The following is a 21395-nucleotide window of genomic DNA, read 5'->3' as shown; positions in this document are numbered from 1 at the left end:
GCAGAACGGCTATAGATCTGTGGGTAGCCACACAACCATTGTCAAGTGCCACACAGACACATGCGCACAAACACTAATATCACGTATGCAAAAAAATCTAGTTCGGGTATGCAAAAAACCCGGTTCGGGTATGCAAAAAAACCCGGGTTTCGGGTATAACTAGAACCGGGTTTCGGGTATTATCGGGTTTATATCGGGTACGGGTTCGGGTTTCAGCATTGAAAGTCATACCCTATCCGTACCCTACGGGTAGGGTCGGGTTCGGGTATAAAAAAACCGGTTCCAAGTTTTTTTTCGGGTCCGGTTCCGGGTTCGGGTGTTTTGTGCACCTCTAGCAGGGAGTCCTCCCGTTTCTCGCACTTGGACTTGGAACGTACGATGACAATAAACAAAGCAGAGCTGGGCCGGAACAATCTTAAACTTTGTTATTAAACAGCCCACGACAACACAAAGAATAATATTTGAAGTTTAGGCATAGGGGTATACCACTCCTTTTATGGTTAAAGGGCGTTATATATTAAGGTAGGTTAAAATGTTAACGGGTTTTAAAATCCTCCACATACAACCACAATAACTTAGAACCAATTTTATATTAAATAAAGAGATGCAATGAGGGTTAAACAATTTCCTTGGGATGATGTGTAGGGCTGGCAATTTATACCTGATACACGAATACATGACACGTACCTACACGACTTTAACAGGTACCAGGTAAGGCCTTAACAGGTTTCATGTACTAAACAGGTAGACACGAATCTACCTGTTAATTTTCGTGTCTAAACAGGTAAAATACCTGTTTACCTGTTAAGTACATGTTAAGTACCCGATTAGATTTTTATAATTAAATATATATAATTATAAGTTATCACAAACCCTAAATTCCTAAAAAATTCTCACTTTCTCTCAGCCGTCACATTCTCACGACATTCCCAATTAGGTTAATACAAATAATTTGACTGTCGTAGGATTGATTTAAGCTCTTATCGTGTATTATCGTGCATACCAGGAATTAACAGGTTCGTGTTCGTACTTGGGATACAGGTACACGATAAGTTTTCGTGTCATTAACAGGTGCACACATTTCGTGTTTGTTTCTTATCGTGTTCGTGCCTCATCATGTATGGGTATACACGATATGCCAACCCTAATGATGTGGAGTAAAATGAGGTAAAGTATGAGATGTGATGTGTACGTTACCTTAGAAGCAAAGGAAAAGGTTTGATATTAAATTGAATGATTTTAAACAAATGAAAGTTTACATTAAATTAAATACATAATAAATGGGTTTAAAGTCTACTCGGTGTCTTTTTCATGAACTTGGATTATTATAAGTTGAGACGTGTTAGATGAAGCAACCACATGAAACTTTCCAAGCGTGTCTATCCTACTGGCGTTTGAAAGGGTATAAGAATTAATGAAGGACAGGAATCAATATGTCAATTTTTTTAATGTTTTAGTCAATATGGAAAACAATGACCAATGTTATGAAATGTCTATTTATTTGTTATTGCATAGAAAGTGAATGAAACAAGTTGAATTGTCAGTTTATAAGTTGGGTAGTTCTCTAATCCCTTCTACAGGAATTTGAAAGGATGATTCTCGTCTTATTTTCCGTGCTGATTATTCTGGCTTGTCAACCACTCCTTCATTCTGCTATATCAAACAACGTTTCTATGCCTGTATGCCCAGAAAGTTTCAGTTGTCCAACATTTTCCCCGTTCAAGTACCAATTTTACAATGCCACGGACAAACGATGTGGGTTGATCAAGGTCAAATGTACTTCTATAGGTGGAGAGATTCAAATTGCAGGATGGTCGTTTGATATTGTAAGAAATTTAGATTTTAATCAAAATTCTTTACTCGTCTGGAGCTTACCATTTGACCAGCTTGTGAAGAATAAAAGCTGTGATGCGCTTGTGAATAGTCTCAATTCTCCGAGCCCTCTTTTGTATTCCATTTCAATAACTTCCTCCATCACTCTCTTTAAATGCACAAAAAATGTCGCTTATTTTGGGCACCTTAATTACAGTAGCTATAAGGGATGCGAAGATCACAATTTCTACTATAACTACTACAATGGAACAGTTCCAAGTGGCCTCCCACATACATGCCAAGTTGTGCAGCTACCTGCGAAATTGTCAACAATTAGTCCAAGACTAGTTCAAACTAACATATTTTCTCTTCTCGATTCTTCCGCCTTCATTAATTTTACTTTGACACCTTCCTGTGATGAGTGTCATAAAAGCGGACAACAGTGTGTTACTGAAAATGGACATAATGTTCGGTGTTTAGACGTCAAATTGGGTATTTATAGCTGCTTTAATTTATTTTGTCTTACGTATTCCTGGAAATTTCTTGTCCTATAACATATACTTTTGTTTATTTGAATCTGTGATCCTATTTATTATTGAAGTTGATTCATGGTCATATATATATATATATTAAATAACTGATACTTTGTTATTTGATATCAGAAGAAATACGAGGTAGAAAACGGGGGATTAAGATTCCGGGTAAGAAGCATCTTCAATTCTACGCGTTAATACTGGATATGCACCTGAACCTGTTGCATTTTCTTGTCTCAGTTATAGTTGGATCAGCCTTAATAGTCATGTTAATGTCTGTTGTCATCTTCATAATCTGGCGTCACAGTAAGTACAACCCTTTTTCCTGTTTCACTACCAATAACAAATCTCCAAACCTTGATCAAGGGTAAATAATGGCAAGTTGGGTAAAAGAATTACAGTCACCACCCACTAAATTTTTTCTGAATTAAGTACTTTTTTGGTCCATATGGTTTGAACAAAACTGACACTTTAATTCAAAAGTCCATATTTTTTTGCTTAAAAGATATTGTGGTTTGTGATTTCTTGTCACTTCGATCTAACTAACAGACACCATACAATATTTTTGTTAAATGTTAGTAAATGGACCAAAATGTGCTTATAAAAAATAACTAAAAGTATAAATAACTTTTTAATACCTTTATCATGTAAATGGACCAAAATGTGCTTAAATGTTAATTGCTATTTTATCTCCTCACGTTTACCCAGTTTAATTACATGAGTACGAATTCTCATTTTTCCTCTTATCATGGCCTCAAGTTTCAATGTTTTAATCTTTTGAGACCTTTAGCAGTTTCAATGTTTTAATCTTTTGAGACCTTTTGGCTAAGGGGGTGTTTGAGATTCCTTATGAAAACTTTTTTTAACTTTTCAATAAGTTAATAAGCTACAAAAGTGTAACTTGTTAACTTTTCTCGCTCACATCAAAAGCAATCACAAACACCTTGCTTCTTTTCAAAAAGTTAATAAGTTATAAGTTGATGAAAATAAACAATCCCAAATACCCCCCCCCCCAACTGTGTTAGTTATTTCCGTAAAATGGAGGGGCATTTAAGTTGTTTGTGTTAACTGTAACACACACATAGTACTGGATCGTGTGAGAACCTTTGAGAATTATTTTGGAGCACTCTAAAACCCCTAAAACATATAAAAATTATAAAACAAAACAAAACACAAAAATAAGAAAAAGTAAAAAGAAAATGTTTACCTATCATCCCTTGTTCCTAAAAAAAATACCCCATCAAACAAACTCGATTTAGCCTTCGGGTTTATTTTATCTTCTAGGATTACGTTTGGAGGGGGGGTAGTTTTTGTGTGTGTGGTAGTGGTGGGTGTGGGGTGTGGGTTAGCGTTTTTAGGTTTCTTTAACTGAGGGGTTTAGGATTATTTTTTTTTGAAGGTTTTAATTAAAAGGAAATTGGTGGTTCAAAACAGTTTACAAAAGTTCTTAAATCTCAAAAGTTCTCATATTGCAGAGAGAACCAAAAAAAAAAACAAAAAATCGTTAATATTAATATTATACTATTTAATATCTAAAAAATAATTTATTAGAATCACCATAAGTCTTGTAAACTTGAAACTACAAATATGCATATAATGATTCAAATAATCTATTTGATGCATTAAACTATAAAATCAATGATAACAAATTCACAAAAGTGTTAGAATTATAAAACTCTGTAATGGTGAGATTAACAACAAACGTACCCAGTAAATCCCATAAATAGCAAAAGCTACTGGTAGGGTCTGGGAGGGTGTGATGTAGCCGGACCTTACCTCTATCCATGAGGATAGAGAGGCTGCTTCCAAAAAGACCCTCGATTCTAAAGCATGCAACATATGAACACAAATGTACCAATAACAAAACTTATAGTGATAAAGTGGCACAATCAAATACCAAGACATATGAAATCACAGAATCAAAATAGACATACCAACACAAGAACAAATATAAGCAAAATCTGCCTAAATGTAGAAGAGTCTAAGCCCATACGCCAAAACTAAGATACAAAAATGACCTTCTCTAAAAGTCCTTAACCTTAATTCTTCGTCTCCATGAACACCTATCATGGACCATGTCCTCAGAGAGGTGTAACTCTAGCAACTCCTGCCTAATCCGCTCCTCCCAAGTCAATTTGGCTCTGCCTCGACTCCTTCTTCCTTCTACATTGAGGGTTTCCATTGATCTAGATGGCGCTGTTACTTTTCTTCTCTTCACGTGCCCATACCATCTCAATCTCCCCTCCTTTATTTTTCACATATACCAGCAATTCCTTGTGGTTCCCTAAAAACCTCATTTCTTATTCGGTCCAACCTTGTGTGCCCACACATCCACCTCAGCATCCTTATCTCCGCCACCTCCATCTTACGTTCTTGTGTTTTCTTGATGGCCCAACAATCTGTTCCATATAACAAAGCAGGTCTAACAGCAATCCTATAAAATTTCCCTTTTAATTTAGTTGGGAACCTCCTATCACACAAAACCCCCGTAGCTGCTCTCCACCTACACCAACCCGCCAGAATGCAGTGTGCTACGTCACTATCTATCTCCCCATTTCTTTGTACATAGGATCTTAGATATTTGAACTTAGTAGCTTGTGCAACCACTTGACCTCCGATGATGATACGAGAGTCCCTAATGTCTCCAGCCCCACTGAAATCACAATGTAGATACTCGGTCTTCGAGCGGCTAATCCTTAGTCCTTTGTCCTCTAGAGCTGCACGTCATTCTTCTACCTCACATTTAGGCTATGTTTAGTTTCCAACTAACACAATGTCATCTGCAAAAAGCATACACCACGGGACCATCCCTTGAATTGACTTTGACAACTCATCCATGATGATGGCAAATAGAAAAGGGCACAAGGCTGACCCTTGGTGGAGTCCTACTTCCACGGAGAAGAAATCAGTATCCCCTACAGGCGCCCTAACAGTAGTCTTTGTCCGATCATACATATCTCTAATTATGTCTATGAACCTCCCATGAACCCTTCTGCTCTCTAAACTATCCAAGATTAGTCTATGTGGTACATTATCATATGCCTTTTCAAGATCAATGAAGACCATATGTAAATCCTGCTTCTTCTCCCTATACTTTTCCGTCAATCTACTTAAGATGTGAATTGCTTCCGTAGTTGATCTCCCTGGCATGAAACCAAATTGGTTTACCGTAACTTGGGTTTCTCTTCTAATTCTTGTATCGATTACTCTTTCCTATAATTTTATAGTATGGCTTAGTAACTTAATCCCTCTATAATTCCCACAACATTGGGTGTCTCCTTTGTTCTTGTATACTGGCACTATGAAACTACTTCTCCACTGATCTGGCATTTCTCCCGATTTGAAAATAAGGTTGAACAGAGTAGTTAGCCATTGAACTCCTTCATCTCCCAAACATTTCCACACCTCAATTGGTACATTGTCAATACTCACTGCCTTAGCCCTTCCCATCTTCCTAAGAGTTGTCCTCACTTCACCTTGCGTGATACTTCGGCAATAACAATTATTCCGTTGTCTCCTTTGAGTAGTGTTGTTGATGTTTTGTTGTTTGTAAGTTCTCTCCCCGTTGAACAGATCGATTGTGGAAATAGGTTTGCCATCTTAACTTAATGTCAATATCCTTGTGTTAAATTTGTCCATCCTCTCTTTTTATTAACTTCACTGTTCCTAGGTCATGTCTCATACGTTCCCTGGCTTTGGCAATCTTAAACATCGCATGTTCTCCTTCCTTTGTTTCTAAACTTTCATACATTCGCTTATAGGCCGTGTTCTTTGCTTCCGTCACCGCCATCTTTGTCTCCCTCTTTGCCTTTTTGTATCCCTCCCTCAACCATAGTCTCTCTTCCTCGTCTGTGCACTTTAAGAGATCCTTAAAACTCTCTTGCTTATCCCTTATTTTGGTCTTCACCTCCTCACTCCACCACCATGACTCCTTATGCCCGCTTGACTTGCTAATCGTAACCCCTAGGGTCTCTTTCGCTACTTGAGTATTAGTAATCGCCATAGCTTCCCACATCTGGCTTGCATCATCCCCCAGTCAAGTCGGCGTTACTGAAGCGATATTATCTTTGAACTCTTCAATTTTTTCACCCTTTAAATTCCCCCATCGGATCCTAGGTAGAGATTTCCTCCCCCTACAATCAGTTTTTGTCTGAAAGTTATATCAGTCACCAGTAAATGGTGTTGAGCCGCTACCGTCTCCCGTGGTATAACCTTGCAGTCCTACCACCATCTTCGATCTTCTTGTCTTGTCAAGATGTAGTCGATTTGCGTGTGATGTCCCCCGCTACTGAAGTTATCAAATGAAAGTCTCTCTTCCTAAAGAACGAGTTTAAAATGCTCAAGTCATGGGCCACCGAAAATTCTAGGAGATCCCAACCAGCGTCATTTCTAACCCCAAAGCCAAAACCCCCTATGAACCGACTGAAAGCCATCACTCTCCTTACCAATGTGGCCATTAAAATCACCTCCTATAAAAATTTTCTCTTCTCTAGGTATTGCCTTCACCACTATGTCTAGACGATCCCAAAACTCACACTTCTCCCGACCCCAAATCAAACATGTGGTGTGTACGCGCAGACCACAGCTAACTCCTCACCTAAAACTAATCTCAACATTATAATTCTATCGATGTATCTAATCACCACCACCACATTCTTATATACTTCCAGAGCCACTAGAAATCCTACCCCATTTTTTGCTCCATCCGACCCCGAATACAATAACGTATACCCATTGCGCTCATCCCTTCTTTGACCCTTCCACCTTGTCTCTTGAAGGCACGCTATCTATACTCTACGCCTTTTAAATGCATCTACTACCTCCAACAATTTACTATTAAGAGTACCTACATTCCAAGAGGCTATTCGCAAACTATACCCCTTTCTTTTCCCTTGGCGGTACCTTTCGCCCTTGGACACCAGAAATCCTACCCCAAAATTTGAATTCATGTCAAAGGTTGAAGAATTAAAATGAATTAATAACTAATTTGTTACACAAATGGTGAGATCACATAAACATAAAAATTTGAATTTTTTTATATAAATTTGGAATATATATTAAACCGGGAACCTATTAAATACAAAATAGTGTAATAATTACAAGAGGTCTAAAATATGAGAGGACGGGACATCTATATGAGTAGGGTAGAGTGCATGCTTCTAAATCATATAGCAACATAGTTGGCACACCATGTGGGCCGGATGCATGGCTTCATTTATGGCAAATGCTTGCTATATAAAATTGAATTCATGGCAAAGGTTGAAGAATTAAAATGAATTAATAACTAATCTATTACACTAATGGGTAGGTGCTACCGGTATTTTTGTAGTTTGTGAGTACTTAAAGGTAGAAATGATATGACATTGCAAGATTAGTCCTTACATGAATAGTACCTATAAGTGTTCCTTCTCATTAAACACATATGTACGCACACTCACTACGGGAGGTCTAAATTCTAAAACATATACACACCTGATCAAATGGCAAGGGGAGTTAGTTTTTGTGTGTGTGGTGGTGGTTGGTTTGGGGTTGTTAGGTTTCTTTTAGTTTATGCTGAGGGGTTTAGGATTTTTATTATCATTTTTTTTATTTTTTATTTTTTATTTTTTTAAGGTTTTGGTTGAAAGGAAATTGGTGGTCCAAAACAGTTTACAAAAGTTCTTAAATCTTAAAAGTTCTCATATTGCAGAGAGAAAAAAACCAAAAATCTTTTAACATTACTATTATACTATTTGAGATCTAAAAAATAATTTATTAAAATCACCATAAGTCTTGTAAACATGAAACTACAAATATGCATATAATGATTCAAATAATCTATTACATGCATCAAACTATAAAATCAATGATAACAAATTCACTAAAGTGTTAGAATTATAAAACTCTGTAATAGTGAGATCACATAAACGTAAAAATTTGATTTTTTTTTTATAAATTTGGAATATATATATTAAATACAAAATAGTGTAATAATTACAAAAGTTCTAAAATATATGAGAGGATGGGGCATCTATATGAGTATGGTAGGGTGCATGCTTCTAAATCATATGGCAACATCGTCGGCACGCCATGTGGGTTATGCATGGCTTAATTTATGGCAAATGCTTGCTATATAAAATTGAATTCATGGCAAAGGTTTAAGAAATAAAATAAATTAATAACTAATTTATTACACAAATGGGTAGGTGCTATCAGTATTTTGTAGTTTATGAGTACTTAAAGACAGAAATGACATGACAGTGCAAGATTCATTACATGAATAGTACCCATAAGTGTTTCTTCTTATTAAACACACATGTATGCACACGCACTACGGGAGGTCTAAATTCTAAAACATATACACACCTGATCATGGCATGTGTTTATATTATTAATTGATTAAAGCATAACCGCATAATCTAAAACATCTTTTATTATTGTTTTATGTTTTAATACATGAAATAGATTATTTGAATCTGATATGCATGTTTGTAATATCATATTTACAAGACTTACGATAATCACAATTATTGTTTAAAGCTTAAATAGTATAACACTAATATGAAATATTTTTATCTTTTCTCCTTTTCTATGCAAAAATTGTGTTAAAATACAAAGATTATTATATGATGTATTAAAAGACAAATTTGTTGTTAATTTAAGTGAGGTATAAATGCTTATTATATGATGTATTAAAAGACAAACTTTTTGGTAATTTTAGTGTTTTCAACGTGTATTTTAGTATATTGGATTAACTTGTCAATTGAGTAAATAACGTTAGAGATTAGACGAATTAGGTGACGCGGGAATGCGTACTCGATTTAATTCTAGATGTTGTTTGGGCTTTGTTATTAAGGCCTTGTTGTTATAATAATAACTTGGCCTTGGTATACAAATAGTGGGTGGCTAATTAATTGGGTTATAACCCATGACATCAACATTAATCATGGCATGCTCAATCGTTCTTGACAGAGAATAGAACGTCGGTTATCATATTCTGTTCTTCATGGTATTCACAGAAACATACAAATCCAACTCCAATAAAAAAATCTCTGTCTTATCCGATAAATCAATTGCGTAACCGAGTAAATAGGTTTATCTGAAAGTTCTCACATAATTTAGAGATTACTCCAGACTACTGATTATTTATGAAGATTAAAATCAAGATCACAGGTTTGAATATTTGATCGAATTCACCATTCGAGTAAGCAAATTATACAACAAAGATAAACCCATTCTGATTAATTTGGTTATTAAGTTTCAATTGAACGGTTATGTGTATGTCGATTGAAATTTTTGTCGACGAATATTTTTTAACATTGAATGGTTATATTACATTGTTGTATAATTTACGTACCTGAATTATGAATTCAATCAAATATTCAAACCTATGATCTTGATTTCAATCTTCATAAATAATCAGTAGCCTGGATTAACCTCTATATCATGTGAGAACTTTCAGATAAACCGATTTCGCCGGTTACATGTGATTGATTTATCAGATAAGACAGAGATTTCTCTCTATTGGATTTGTATGTTTCTGTGAATGCCGTGAAGAACAGAACATGGTAACCGATATTATGGTCTCTGTCAAGAACGATTGAGTATGCCCTAATTAGTATTGATGTCATGGGTTTTAACCCAATTAATTAGCAACCTAATATATAGTATATCAAGCCCAAGTTATTATATAACAACAATGCCTTAATAAAAAAGCCCATAAAACATCTAGAATTAAATCGAGCACACACTCTTGCGTCACCGAACTCATTTAATCTCTAACGTTATTTACTGAATCGACAAGTTAATTCAATATACTAAAATACACATTGATAACACTAAAATTACCAACAAAATTTGCCCTTCATATGAGGGAGATAAGATGAGGTTTAAAAGTCTACCAGAAAGTCTGTCGGGAGATAATATAAGTGTGTATTAAATGACTAGCTTTTGAACCTGTGTATTACACAGGATTTATCAAATAATAAAAATAAATAAGGTTCGATATGTGAAACAAAGGAACAAAAATAAAGGTAAAAAAGAAATGAATTATATAACAATTAAAAGTGTAGTATCTCAAATTTACAAATTTGAGAAAGTCTCTTTATATACAGTGTCTGTTGTTTTATCACAAGTATTCCTGTCGTCATCAAATATTAACAATTTCAGACCATGACTGATAATTACCCTGGATAATGCAACATATATTGTCCACGGGAAAATTGGACATCGAAAGAACAAACCGACCCTAGAAAAATATTGCTCTTAGCTATTTTCTACTTGTTTAACTTTCATATGTCTATTTGTTTGGTTTTTAATTAATATTTTTATTTTAATTTCCTGACTATTTGATAACTCAATTGCGAAAGTGATTTTGACCTATGACCCATGGATTGTTAGGATGAATGAAATGAGAAATAGAATATTGGGATGGAAAATTTACATTTTATAGTCCAATTGCAAAAATTGGTTTAACCCGTGACCCATGGATAGCTAAGATAACTAAGATAAGAGATTAGATAAGATTATAAAAGAAAATTAGCTAGAATTGAATATGAGTTTGACAACTAAGTCTCATTATTTTACTTTATTAAAAGAGTAAGATGTATAAAAAACTATGATGCATAAAATATGAAGTTGTTCAAGAAAAGAAAATGTCAAAAGTCTCCAAGAAAGGAGAGAGCGTCTTAGGTGTCCTTCAAGCTCGGTCAAGAATAATGGGAGGTCCAACAAGTTCTTTGACATTACATGTTAGATGATATAATGTGATCATATATTATACTACATAATATGATTGATGAAGGCGGTGCCATAAATAATTGATTGTGTGAAGAGTATGAAGCTGGATTACCAAGATACAATAATGGAGCTTCGCCACCATTTTAAACACACCAAGAGAGAGACACAAACTTGCGTAGCCAAGAGGCTTACAGGCACTAAAGAACGATCAAGTTGTTAGATAATATTTAAACAATTTGTTAAGGAGTTAAGTTCTTTTTATACCCATGTGGTCACCTACATCCATGACGTCTACAAACCGATTCAATTTGCAACGAGCTATCATCTCAACATCAAGATTCTTTTTAGGTGCGTCCGAAAAGACCATGATACCCCTCTACTATGTGTCCCTGTGATTAATGATATACAAAATTGCACTCTGCCCATTCTTTCTACCAAAATATAAAATAATCAAAATTTGACTTTAATTTGATGTTTGACCTTTTCGTTTAATTTCTAAAAATGCATGCTCGACTCTTGACTTTGAAAGCCCCTTTGACCCGATTTACTTTCATTTCAACCCGTTAATCCTCCTTTGACTCGATTGACTTTCATTTTAACCTATTAGTACCCGATTGACTTTCGTATTAGTTGGATTGATATGGACTTACAGTTTACCCTAACTGACCTGATAATTAAAAACATTTGTAGCATCCCCAAAAGAGTATTACTTGCCATATATATGAAAAACACATTTTACTATCATACACTTATCAAAATAAATCATTAAACTAAAGATAAATTATGATTGGTTGGATTCATTTCTCGCACTTCTCGCACTAAGAAATACTTCTTAGAGAGAATACTTAAAGCTTCTAAAGAATTATTTTTAATTAAAAATAAAAAAAATATTTTCAAATTTCCGTTTTTGCCATTATTCTTATATTTTGTTAGCCTTCACTCATTCGGAAAAAAATAAAACAAAAAATAGAAAAAGACGTTGTAATGCACATACGTAGTACTGTGCGATACTGTTGTATTACACATGTGTATCACTATGTATTTTTATGTTCAGTAGTGTTTAATTGCATTTATTCAATATTTGTGTATTGTATATGTGAAGTAGTGTTGTATTATATGCAAAATAATAATAACAATAACAATAACAATAACAATAATAATAATAAATAAATAATGGTCGATGTAGTGCATATGTGCATTAATGTTGTATCACGCATACGTAATAATGTGAATTCGATGTGTGTATTAATCTTATATTGCAAATATACAATAGTGTGTATTAAATATGTGCAATAGTGTTGTATTCTATGCAATACAAAACTCTTGCATATATGCAATGTATACTATTTACACATGTGCATTACACCGACAAGGTTTTTGAGGGAGGGGGGGAGGGGGACAACATCAACATATAATAATAATGAAAAAAAAAGAAACTATCAAAATAATTTTTTAAAAAGCTAAAAATAATTCTTTAATAGTTTTAAGTTTCTCTTTAAGAGAAGGTTTTCATTTGATCTCACCCATATATATATATATATATATATATATATATATGGGTGGGATTTAAAGGGAACTCCTCTTAAAGAAATAACTAGAGAACTAATAAAGAATTACTTTTAACTTTTAAAAAAAAATTATTTTGTGATATTTTGCTTTCATCTTTCTAATAAGTTGATCTTGTTAAAAAAACAAACAAGCTATCAATGTAGTGCATATGTGCAATAGTGTGCATTGCATATATATAATATTGTTTTATTGCATATAATATAACACAATTGCATTATACAATACACACTATTTAATATATGTAAATACAACACTATTGCCTATATGCAACACAACACACACTATTGCATATATGTAATACAACACTAATGCACATATGCACTATATAGATTTTTTTAATTTTTGCATTTAGTATAGCACTATTGCACATATACAATACAAACAATTGCATATACGCTAGTCAACAATATTGCACATATAAAATATACACTATTGCACATATGCAATAAAAAAAAGTCGACGTATTGCATATGTGCACTACAATGAGTTTTTTTAAAATATTTTTTTAATTTTTATATATTTTTTCTGGTGAGGAATAACAACATATAACAAGGATAAAAAAATTAAAAATATTTTTTAATTAAATTAAAAATATTTTTTTATTAGTTCTTTAGTTCTCTCTTGATCCTCTCCCTATATATATATAGAGGGGTGAGACCTAGAGAGAACTCCTCTTAAATAGATAAGTAGAAAACTAACTAAGAATTATTTTTAACTTTAAAAAAAAAATTGTAATTTTTTTCTTTCATCATTCTAATAAGTAAGTTGATGTTGTTCCTAAAAAAAAAAAAAAACTGTCGATGTATTATATATGTGCAACAATGTTGTAAAAGTAGGTTTACAAGGCCGAGTACTCTCCGAGTACTTGTTACAAGGTATGCCGCCGAGGGGAGTTTCTATCACTCCGCCTAGTTACTAAGAATTGATCAAATGTGGTCAACCGCAGTCAGAATCATATACAGTCGGTGAACTTGTGCCGATTTTGATTTAAAAATAAAACATACTTCGTATTTCTATAATATTAAAGAACAAATATAATTTTTAATTAATGACTAGCAATTTAAATAATTTATTATTTAAAGTTGTATTTTCATACTTTGTTATAAATATTAGTAAACTAATGATATTTGACATGGATATAATATTAAAAATTTAATTTTCATTATATTTACCATGTCCGAGTATTATCCGAGTACTCCGAGTACACTCAACTCCCCAGTCGTCCGCCTAGGGTCCGCCAAGCGACTTTTGCAACCATGATGTGCAATAGTGTGCATTGTATATACACAATAGTGTTTTATTGCATATAATAAAACACAATTGCATTATACAATATGCACTATTAAATATATGAAATACAACACTATTGCCTGCATGCAATACACACTATTGCATATATGTAGTACAACATTAATGCACAAATGCACTATATGGGTATTTTTTTATGCATATAATATAAAATTATTGCACATATACAATACAAACGATTGTATATATGTAATTCAACATTATTACAAATATAAAATACACACTAGTGCAAATATGCATTAAAAAAAGTTGATATATTACATATATGCACTACAATGAGTTTTTTTTTTTTGTATTGAAAAATAACAACATATAAGAAGGATGAATGGAAAAAGAATATTAAAAATATTTTTTTTCTTAAATTAAAAATATTTCTTTATTAGTTCTTTCTCTAAAAAGGAGTTATCTCTTGAACCTCTCCATATATGGATGGTTCATGCGAGAAACAATTTTAGTGCGAGAACTGTGAGAAATCAAGAAATCACAAATGTTTAAAATTAAATGAAAATGGTTTAAATGCAACAATATTAATACAACTAAGAACACCATTAATTTCTCTTTACAATTAACATAACTAATCAAAACTAAAACAATTAAAAAATATATAATAAATTAATCTATTTTTATAACTTATTTCTCATCTCTCTTGATTTTTCATCCTACACAAATTTTATTTATTCATAGGCTGAAATTTCTTTCTCTCCAAAACAATTTATTTTAACTCAATTAATATATATCAATATCCGTTATCATGTAATTTTATTCGTAATGATTAATGCATAATTTTTTCAATTAACATACCTACATGAACTAACACATAGTTACAATTTGATGAATAATAAAAAAAAATATCCTACACATGTTTGTATAATAATTAAAAAAAGTATACAATCTAGAGTCATACACAAAAAACACATAACCTACACTTGTTTTAGTATAAGAAAATATATAACCTACACAACAATATGCAACCGGCCTACACATGTAATTCAACATCAATATATATATATATATATATATATATATATGTTACACGGAAAATACATATATCCTACACATGTGCATATCAAATTTTAATAAAAATGTACACCTTACACAAACACAAAGCCTACATTTATATTTCAGCATCAACAATTATATATAGCCTACACGAAAATGCATGTAACCTACACAATTGTATTTAGTACGTACTAACAAAAACATTTGGAGGTTGTAAGTTATATGTTTTTGTATAAGTTGTGTATTTTTGTTAATATTTAATGTCCAAAATGTAGGATATATTTATTTTTGTGTAGTTTATATAATTGTTGATATTGAATTTCACGTGTAGGTTGCGTATTTTTGGTATGTTATACGTTTTTTAGATAAAAACTATTATATGTTATACGATTTGTATAAGTTGTATATTTAATATTGATATTTAATCGTCACATGTGTATGATATATGTACTTTTCTTATTATTCATCGCAATGATTTTTATAGTTATGTCAATTGAGAAAAAAATATGTATTGATGACTATTAAAAACAGTTACGTGTTGATGGATGTTAATAAATTGAGTTGGAAGAAATTAATTTTATATAAAAAGAAATTATAATATATGAGAATAAATTGCATTTGTGACTTTAGGTATAAAATAAAATGAAGAGGGATTCTAACAAATTCTAAAAATAAATTAAACATATAAAATACATTATAAAAATTTTAAAAATGATGAACTAGAGAATTATAATGGTTTTATATTTATAATTTTAACTTATTTTAGTTTTATTATTTATGTTAACTGGTGGGGTGGGCTTTGGGCCGTGTGTACCCGCAAATGAGTATACCCTATACCTGATGAGTTCGGGATGAACTTTAATACTTAGGTATGGGTTTGGAATACTGAAACCTATTCAAATCTCGACCCATTGCCTTCCCTAGAATGTAGTGGAGAAACTTGCATATTGTTCTTTTTGTTTCGTATTCGTATTGTAATAGAAACTTAACTTGTTATTAGTTATTAAACGAGATTTTACGAAAAAATTGTTCGTAGGTTTCTGGAGAGATTATCAAGGGCGAATCTGGCTTTTTAAAAAAATCTAACGAAAAAACTTTGATGGTGTTAAGGGTGCTGGACTTTACTGCGACCAAAATCAAATTAAAAAAAAAACAAAGTCAAATTTACATATTGAACTTAAGCCAAAAAATCGTATGGTATATGATTACTGCAATGGTTCGTATTGTATGTCTAGGAAGAAAATTGACACAAGTGATTTTAGTGTTGGTTAATATATGATAATCGTATTTTAAATTTTTAATGATGTTAACCCACTATTTCACTTATAAAAACAAACTTACTGATGTACTTACATGATCTGTTCACAGCTGGGGTTCTTGGTGTAAGCTTTATAAGAATAACAAATACTAAGTACAATGTCAAAGCAGAAATGTTTCTAAAGAATCATGAATTCCTAGCTCCAAAAAGGTACTCTTATGCTCAAGTTGAAAAGATGACAAACTCCTTTAAATTCAAATTAGGTCAAGGAGGTTTTGGTACTGTGTATAAAGGAGTGCTAGAAGATCAAAACCTAGTAGCAGTGAAGATTTTAAGTGAAGTAAAAGGTGACGGGGAAGATTTCATTAATGAAGTTGCAAGTGTTGGTAGGACATCCCATGTTAATATTGTAAGTCTTATTGGATTTTGTTTGGAGGGTCGTAAAAGAGCTTTGGTCTATGAATTTATGCCTAATGGTTCCCTGGAGAGGTTCATATACAGTCATGATACTTCAGATAGTAGGCAACTTGGGTGGGAAAAGTTGCATCAGATCGCTATTGGGATTGCTCGAGGTCTAGAATATTTGCATAGGGGTTGTAGCACACGAATATTACATTTTGACATAAAGCCACATAATATTCTATTGGATAGTGATTTTTGCCCTAAAATATCCGACTTTGGGCTGGCTAAGGCATTGCCCCGCGAGAAAGAAAGCAAGATATCCATGTCTCATATGAGAGGAACACCAGGTTATATTGCTCCTGAACTAATTTCTAGGAATTTTGGAGAGGTTTCCCAAAAATCAGATGTTTATAGTTATGGAATGATGATTCTAGAAATGGCTGGAGGGAGAAAAAACATTGAGGTTGGAGTTGATCATACAAGTGAGATATACTTTCCTCACTGGATATATAAGAAGGTTGAATTGCATGAACAACAACTTGGATTGAAAGAGATTATGAGCGATGAAGAAAATAAGTTTGCAAGGAAGTTGATTATTGTTGGCTTATGGTGCATACAGACTAATCCCTTGAGCCGACCGACCATCACAAAAGTGTTGGAAATGTTAGAAGGGGACTTAGAATCATTGAAAATCCCTCCAAAGCCTTATTTGTCTTCTCCACCAAGGTGTGTCGGTTCCCCATCTACAGATTTATCGCATCCTTATGGTTTATTTTCTTCATCTACTTGATACGTTGTGATATTTGTCATTTAGGTATTTCTATGTTAGTTAATTCGTATCAACTACTGATGGAATTTACACCTATTTAGCTACCAGGAATCCAGGATTATTTAATTGTAAATTTAGTAAGGACCGCGAATATCATATCTTGAAAAAGTTTGAATCGCCATAATGAACATTTGAATAAAAACAATACTTTCTGAAAGCATGTGATAATTAAATAACGGATTTTCTAGAGACACCGCCTCAATTGCTAAAACACCGGCCTATACGCTGCGTATAGGTCTATACGCGGGTATAGGCCGGTGTTTCTATAAAACCCCACCAATTTTGTCTTATAATATTTTTTTTTTCTTTGTTATTTTGTTATTATTATTTATTATCATTATATGTTAATTATTTATTTAATATTTAATATTATTTCGGTGAAAGATAGTTAACACATATATATACCAAAATTCACTGTTATATTGATAATCTATACAAATAAAAGAAAATACGACAACTAAAACATAAAAATCTACAGGAAGTCCTCCATGTTCATGCCCATGCCGTCGTCGTGGCCCCCGAGGCCCCGGAACGCGTCGGCAACGTCGGCGTCGTCCTCTCCCTGCACCTCGGCCTCGAACCGTCCGTGGCATCCACGTCGTCGCCCCGTCCGCGTCTCACGCCAGACGTGCTTGCCTCGTGGTCAAAACTGGGAGGGTGTGGCGGTGGCACGCTGTAGGGCTGTCCAGACAGCTCCGCTACCCGACTGCTAATAAGCCAGTCGATCTGGCGCGAAATCTGCCTCATCGCCAACTCAAGGGCCTCCAACCTGGCGACGGTGGCGGGACCCAGATGCACCGCGCGATATGTGCGTGGAACGTGCTGCGTCGGCCCCTAACAACAAAACAACAGAAATACGTTTAATACGTGTGGACGAATTAAAAGAAACGATAAAACGATAATATATTAAAACGTACCTGAGATGCGCCCGGATCCTCACGTCCGTCACCACCGTCGTCCGAATCCCCGCCGCCCCCATCCCCCGCGTCGACAGGCTGATGGACAAGCACCACCTCTGGTGCCGCGAGCGGGGGAGGCTTGACTAAAGGCACCGGGACGTAAGGCGCACATGCCCCCGACCCGGCCACCAGTCGCTCCTGCAGGCCGTTGGGCCCGGGGAACGAACGCACAATGTGCATGCCGCCGCAACGGAGGCGGTCCAGCTCGCTCGGAGGGGTGGGAGCGATACGCAGGCCGTCCACCAGGGCTCCATCGCTAAGAGATATCGCAAGCTGGGTGACGTACCTGCCACCCATCAAGAACCCTCGTCCCTGCCTAAAGTGGTAGCCGACAAAATAGTCTGCAAACCCCCTAGCGAGGTTGCAGGGCGTGTGAATCAGCAGACACCTAAAAAAAAAGGTCGCGCAGGCTGCAGTGCTCCGCGCCCTGGTTGCGACTTGCGATGGACATCGCAATCAGCTTGTGAAGGTACCTGTGTAATATAATATAATATAATATAATATAATATAATATAATATAATATAATATAATATAATATAATATAATATAATATAATATAATATAATATAATATAATATGTTTTATTATATTATTAATATATATTACGTTATACTAAACAATACAATACATTTTTAAGAACGTACTTGTGCAGCGGGTCCCAAATAGCCGAGACCTTGAACTTGGTGTCCAAGGGCCTATCCCCGAAGTCGTGATCGCTGATGGCCCGCCACCATACCCCCAGTGGATGCTCTCCGTGTATATCGGGCTACGTACCTCCTGCTCGGTGTTTAAGCCCAGAGCAACCGCAAACTCCTCCATCGAGAGATGGACGTCCTGCCCGAACATGCGGTAGTAAACCTCTGACTGTGTCGTATCGGCGCCTGGCACCCTCATCTGAATCTCTGGCGTACCAGATGAGCGGGGCCTGCAATAATATAATATAATATAATATATTAAAAACGTAACAATGTGGAGTAAACTTACGTAACGCGTATCGTGCAGTAAACCTCCAGTGTTCAGCCCCCGGTGGGCTGATAGTGGCATACTGAAGCATCGGCTCCGGGGCGTATCCTGTTCAATGTACTCAGCCGCCCGGTGGTGAGCGTCACAAGACTCCAAAAACCACCAGGATATAATCGTGCTGGGAAACGGGTGCATCTGGTGTAGGCGAAGGTATCGTGTGTGGGCGGGAGAACCCTCATCAAACTGCACATGAGGGTAGGTGACCAACACGTCGTCACCCTCAGGGGGTCTGCGGGCCAGCCCACGGCCCCAGGCTCAGCCCCGGCCCCGGCCACGGACATAGCCCTAGCCCAGCTTTTGCAGGGCAGGTTGTAATCACACTAATACGCCGCGTATAAGTCTATACGCGGCGTAAAAAGGAGCTATTCTAGAAAAACCCACCAGCTTGTCTTGTTATGTTTTTTGTTTTTTTTTTCATCTCTTTTTTTTTTATTTATAATTATTATTAATATTATTTTAATTATGAATAATATATTATTATTCACAATTCGGCAAAGCGTGTTCGGTAGCAGGCCTTATATGGGAAAATTGACAATGCAAAACGACCCTTCAATTTATTGGTTGCTATCGTTATGGACATCTTGAATCTGTTACGGTTACCTTGGGAAAAACTGGCAGTGCCAAACGAACCCTTTCTTGGATGCTCTCGGTATCGGCATCTCAAATCCGCCTCTTTGATATCTTCAAACTCCAACGGTCTTGACCTTTGGCCACCACCGGCAACCGTAGTTGTGTTCACTCAAACACATATCAGTCGTCACAAAGCTTAAGCTTAGGCTTGTTATTAGTTTTATTTTTAGTTGTGGGTATTCTAAGTTAGTCATGTTGCGTATATTAAAGAATTATCGGTGTATATATATATATACGTATACATATATAGTAGATGTGCGTTATAAGAATTCATTGCGCCTACATAACCAGCACCAGATCGAGACGCTAGTTTGATGAGTTTCAATATCTCAGATCCGCGGTATCCGTTAACGGCAGCGACAACGTGAGCCCATACTTTGGACAGATAAGTGGAAATTCGGTCATTGCTCCAGCTCAACGAGCACCAGACTGAGATATTAGCCGGGACTTACCTGAACCGGTTGACACGTATGCTGACGTGGATTTGGGCTCCGTGTTGGAACTGATATTAACACGTTTGCATAATACACAATGAAAGAACAAACTCAAACAACAATCCATACAATAGCAATTCTCTTCAACGACCGGTCAAAGAAGAAGAAGAGAAAAATAACGAAGACAATTGCTATTGTATGGATTGTTGTTTTAGTTTATGCTTTCATTGTGTATTATGCAAACATGTCAACGAATGCTGTAAATAAACGTGTTAATATCCAGGTCAACAACGAACCTAAATCCACGTCTGCATATGTGTCAACCGGTTCAGCTAAGTGCAAACTAATATCTCAATCTGGTGCTCGTTATGTTGGAGCAATGACCGAATTTCCACCTATCTCTCCAAAGTAAGGGCTCCCGTTCTCGCTGTCGTTAGCAGATACCGCGGATCCGATAGATTCAAACTCATCAAACTAGCGTCTCGATCTGGTGCTGGTATGTCGACGCAATGAATTCTTATACTGCACATCTACTATATATATATACGTATATATATAAGCCAATAATTCTTTAATATACGCAACCTGAACAACTTAGAATACCCCTAACTAAAAATAAAACTAATAACAAGTCTAAGCTTAAGCTTAGTGACGACTGATATGTGTTCGAGTGAACACAACTACGGTTGTCAGTGGTGACCGGCGGCCAAGACCGTTGGAGTTCGAAGAAATCGAAGAGCCAGATTTGAGATGTCGATAACGAAAGCAGCCAAGAAATTGAAAGTTCGTTTGGAAATGCCATTTTTCCCAAGTAAGCCACTGTAACTGATTGAAGATGCTCATAACGAAACCAGCTAATAATTTAAAAGTTCGTTTTGCACTGTCAATTTTCCCAAATAAGTCATGCTACTGAATGCTCT

At 35.1% G+C, this 21395-nt stretch overlaps 1 protein-coding gene and 1 pseudogene across 1 annotated transcript; one reads left to right on the top strand and one right to left on the bottom strand.

Moving 5' to 3' along the window:
• Nucleotides 1-5970: 5970 nt before the first annotated feature.
• LOC143557626 (uncharacterized) lies at nt 5971-6348 on the bottom strand. Its single transcript, XM_077046659.1, has one exon. The coding sequence runs from the start codon at nt 6346-6348 to the stop codon at nt 5971-5973; it is 378 nt and encodes a 125-aa protein (XP_076902774.1).
• A 9935-nt stretch (nt 6349-16283) lies between these two features.
• Nucleotides 16284-17532, top strand: LOC143557621 (PR5-like receptor kinase pseudogene; annotated as a pseudogene).
• The last annotated feature ends 3863 nt before the right edge of the window (nt 17533-21395 follow it).

This window comes from Bidens hawaiensis, unplaced genomic scaffold (genome assembly GCF_021521415.1).
Source record: "Bidens hawaiensis isolate Kalapana, Puna unplaced genomic scaffold, B.hawaiensis_p1.1 tig00019074_1, whole genome shotgun sequence".
NCBI classification, from domain to species: Eukaryota; Viridiplantae; Streptophyta; class Magnoliopsida; order Asterales; family Asteraceae; genus Bidens; species Bidens hawaiensis.
The sequence above is the reverse complement of the archived record's forward strand: the minus strand, read 5'-3'. Positions and strand labels throughout refer to the sequence as shown.